This window comes from Malurus melanocephalus, unplaced genomic scaffold (assembly GCF_030028575.1).
Source record: "Malurus melanocephalus ecotype Western Australia unplaced genomic scaffold, MMel_1.1 scaffold_921, whole genome shotgun sequence".
Classification (NCBI taxonomy): Eukaryota; Metazoa; Chordata; class Aves; order Passeriformes; family Maluridae; genus Malurus; species Malurus melanocephalus.
In genome coordinates this window covers 126,084-129,230 of record NW_026624153.1, presented here as the reverse complement: position 1 = coordinate 129,230, position 3,147 = coordinate 126,084, and the positions used below count along the sequence as shown (strand labels likewise).

Here is a 3,147-nt window from a genome sequence, read left to right as displayed (position 1 = left end):
GGGTGCAATATATTGACTTTCCAGCTGAAAAAGGGAAAATTCTGGTGGCTATGACAGAGGCTTCTCCACCTCCCCAGCCTCTAGGACAGAGGAATCATTGCTATTGACAGATGCTTCATTCCTGCCAGGAGTGCAAATGAAACCTGTACAGGACACCCCAGCAGCAGRACAGTATCAAAGCTTCCCGCCGAGGCTGGAGCAATCGGCCTCTCGTGCTTTGCTGCAGACAAGGGTGACTTTCAGTATCGGTTGTACAGGTTTGGCAGGAAGATAACACTGTGATGAAGTGTCAGAAAAACAAGAGATGCAAGTGGTTAGCCTTCYTGTGCTCATCAAGTCATGGTGTGTGTTTTCATTTCTGAATTGCCTCTCACTTGAATAACTCCTGTCACTAAGAGCCAGCAGCCCAGTCACAGTTACGGTGTAGCTGCAGTAGTTGCTGTCAGCTCTGAAACACGGATGAAAAGGAATTGCTCACTTTCTCTTTTTAAGAAATGAGCCTCTGGACTTCCTTCAGTCGTTGACTGAAATTTGTGGGGTTGTGCTGTTGGGTTTTCACTGTACCTTGGGACAGGCAGGGGCCTGTATGTGCCAGCACCCAGCAAAGCTCAGTCTGCTGTTAAATATCTGCTGTTGAGGAAACAGCTTTCAGGTGATGCCACAGATTTGTCTTTCTGATGTTGTTACAGACCATATCAAGGCATGTCCAGGTACCAACCAGAAAAATTTAACCGCAGAGTGCTCAGCAAACTTGTCTTCAGGCTCCTGGAGAGATTCAACGTAGACCCAGGTATGGGATATTGCAACAAATTGTGGAGTTATCTCMGTCATAAAGAGCAGGCAAAGTCAGTTTGTCTTCTTCCATGTTCATTCAGGAATCTTTGCTGTCATTTATCCTGGGGGATTTCAGGGTTTAATTAATGATACTGAAAAACAAAGCTGGTAAGCTATGGGAATTATCACTTTGTGCTATTGAAGAATGAAGTGCTGGTGACTGATAGACTGCTTCTGCCATGATCTGAAATAAATCCTGACCTCAGCATGGCTCTGCATAAACACACCATGGTCAGCTCTGAGTTATGACTCCATTCCTCTCACATAAGAGGCAAGTCATTATTCACTGGGGATGTGTTTTCTTGAGCTGCAGGTCCRTCAGCTGGGAGGAGATAACCCTTGGGAAGCAGGAGCCTCACAGCCCTTTGTATTTTTTGCATTAACTAGGGTTGGGAGGGGAAATTTTAAGGCTCTTGCAGCCTTGAAAGAAAAGTGGCACATTTTCCATCACTTCATCAGTAGCTTCACCAGCAGCCATCTAACAAAATCTGCTTTGCTTTGATTCTTAGTGGGGACTGTTGATTTTTCCTTTTCTTTGGGGCCCTGTACCAGACCCTTTTAGGTACACTGTTAGCTTTTACCCTGCAGAAGTTTCCATCATCAACCCAAGGTATGCAGTTCTCTTTTCTTGGACCGGAAAGGGTTTTCTAACCACAAATTATGGCTTATTACACCTATACAAATATACTATTGCATATTAATCTTCCCATCTTCAGACTGGTGTTCAAGTTAACAAGATAAATCTTGCAAGCCCTCACTGGGGGAGAAGTGGATATCATTAAACCCGGCATGTTGGTGTGAAAGCTGAGACATGTGGGGTGATCTATTTAGAAATTAAAACCTTACCAGGAATTCTTTGTTTTCAGTAGTTTTTCTTCCTTGACAATGTTGGGCATTCAGTTGGCTGTGTTGACTTTGATGACCAGTAAAGAGAAATGAGTTGTTCCTTTTCCTTAYGAAAGTGCCACTAAGGGTATGATGCAATGGTGGAGGTGAAGTGATATAACTGTCCACATGCAGAATTCTGAGAAATAATAATGAAAGAAAAGAAAAATCTAGGAGTGGAGCATGTGTTGGGCTCAGGTGCACTSTGTGGGATGCAATGTACTTGGGCTTGGAGATGCTTTCCAGATGTTGTAGCTGCTGATAATAATGGGCAAATCTTGCTGATCCTCCACAGCCATTCACTGCTGAGGAATTTCCTTGAGGTAAATACAAATCCCATTCCTTCCAGGCAAATGTCCTTCCGACCATTATTACCTGCCAACTACAGCTGTTGCTCAAGAGAGCTGCCCACCTCTGTTGATGTGAGAGGGGATGCAGGCAGCTGGTTTGGACTTTAGCTAAAGTCAGTGCTGTATGACTCTCCCAGTCCCATATGTGAGAGTTGGTGTTTATTTTTTACATAATACCACGTGTAATTATGAGCAGGAATTCATACATTGCTAAACTSTGGCTGTCAGTTTCCTTTGAAGTGCTTTGGAAGGGGATGAATACCTGCACARGAATTGCTGCCTTAGTGCTGATTGTGCTGGAAATTAATTGGGAAATGCTGGCAGCTGGAATAAAGTGGCTTTCCTTGTGTTCCTACCTCCCCCCTCCCTTCTGCTGAATTTCTGGGTATTTCTCCATTCTTTAGTGGAAGCAAGTCCGAYTGGGAGGGAAAAGTACACAAAAAGTCAGCAGGCTGGGCAAAAGGTAGAGGTAACAGAAAGCCTCATTTCTCTTGCTCTGAGCAGCTCCCCCAAAAGCTGGTGGTGAGGCAGAGCTCACACTTCTTGTCACCTCACCTGGGCTCATCTGATGCTGTGGCTGCTTTYGGTCTCCTCATCCCTGTGACTCCCACTCACTGTGAGACCCTGAGAGCACCAGCAGGGAGGGAAGTGGCTTTGGTGAGAAGGGCTGGAGGAGTATGGGGTTTCTGGGTATGAGACGGCAAACTTGTGTGTGACTCAGTTCTTGCAGTTCCAATTCGACTCAGAGATTTCACTCCCTGAGCTCACTCTTGCCCACTCACAGCAAATCACACTGGCTGCCAAGCAAAGCTGAGGTGTCCATCAGCAGCTGAGGTCTGAAACACTCCTAGGAAGTGCCAGAGCCAGATTTCAGAGCCAGATAGGAGGTGGCCCAATATAAAAAAGATCTCACACCTCAGGGAAAAAAGAAAAAAAAAAAAAGCCACCCTCTTAGGTGAGTCCTGGTGGGTTGTTTTTTTTGTTTTTTTTTTTCAGAGCTACATTCCAGTAGCTCCCAAGCAGGGTATGAGGAGTGGGAGATTTTCTGCCCAGTCCCAAAGGTGTCCCAATAAACTGT

The 3,147-nt window shown here is 45.3% G+C and overlaps 1 protein-coding gene across 1 annotated transcript in view; it reads left to right on the top strand.

The window, feature by feature from the left end:
- The window catches only part of EXD3 (exonuclease 3'-5' domain containing 3), a gene marked incomplete at its 5' end in the record, with an annotated part of 69,510 nt that overhangs the window by 19,225 nt on the left and 47,138 nt on the right, over positions 1-3,147 (top strand). The window contains one exon of the mRNA XM_057386138.1: positions 690-790. Within this exon, the coding sequence (XP_057242121.1) occupies positions 690-790 (101 nt within the window). The remainder of the gene's footprint in view (positions 1-689; positions 791-3,147) is intronic.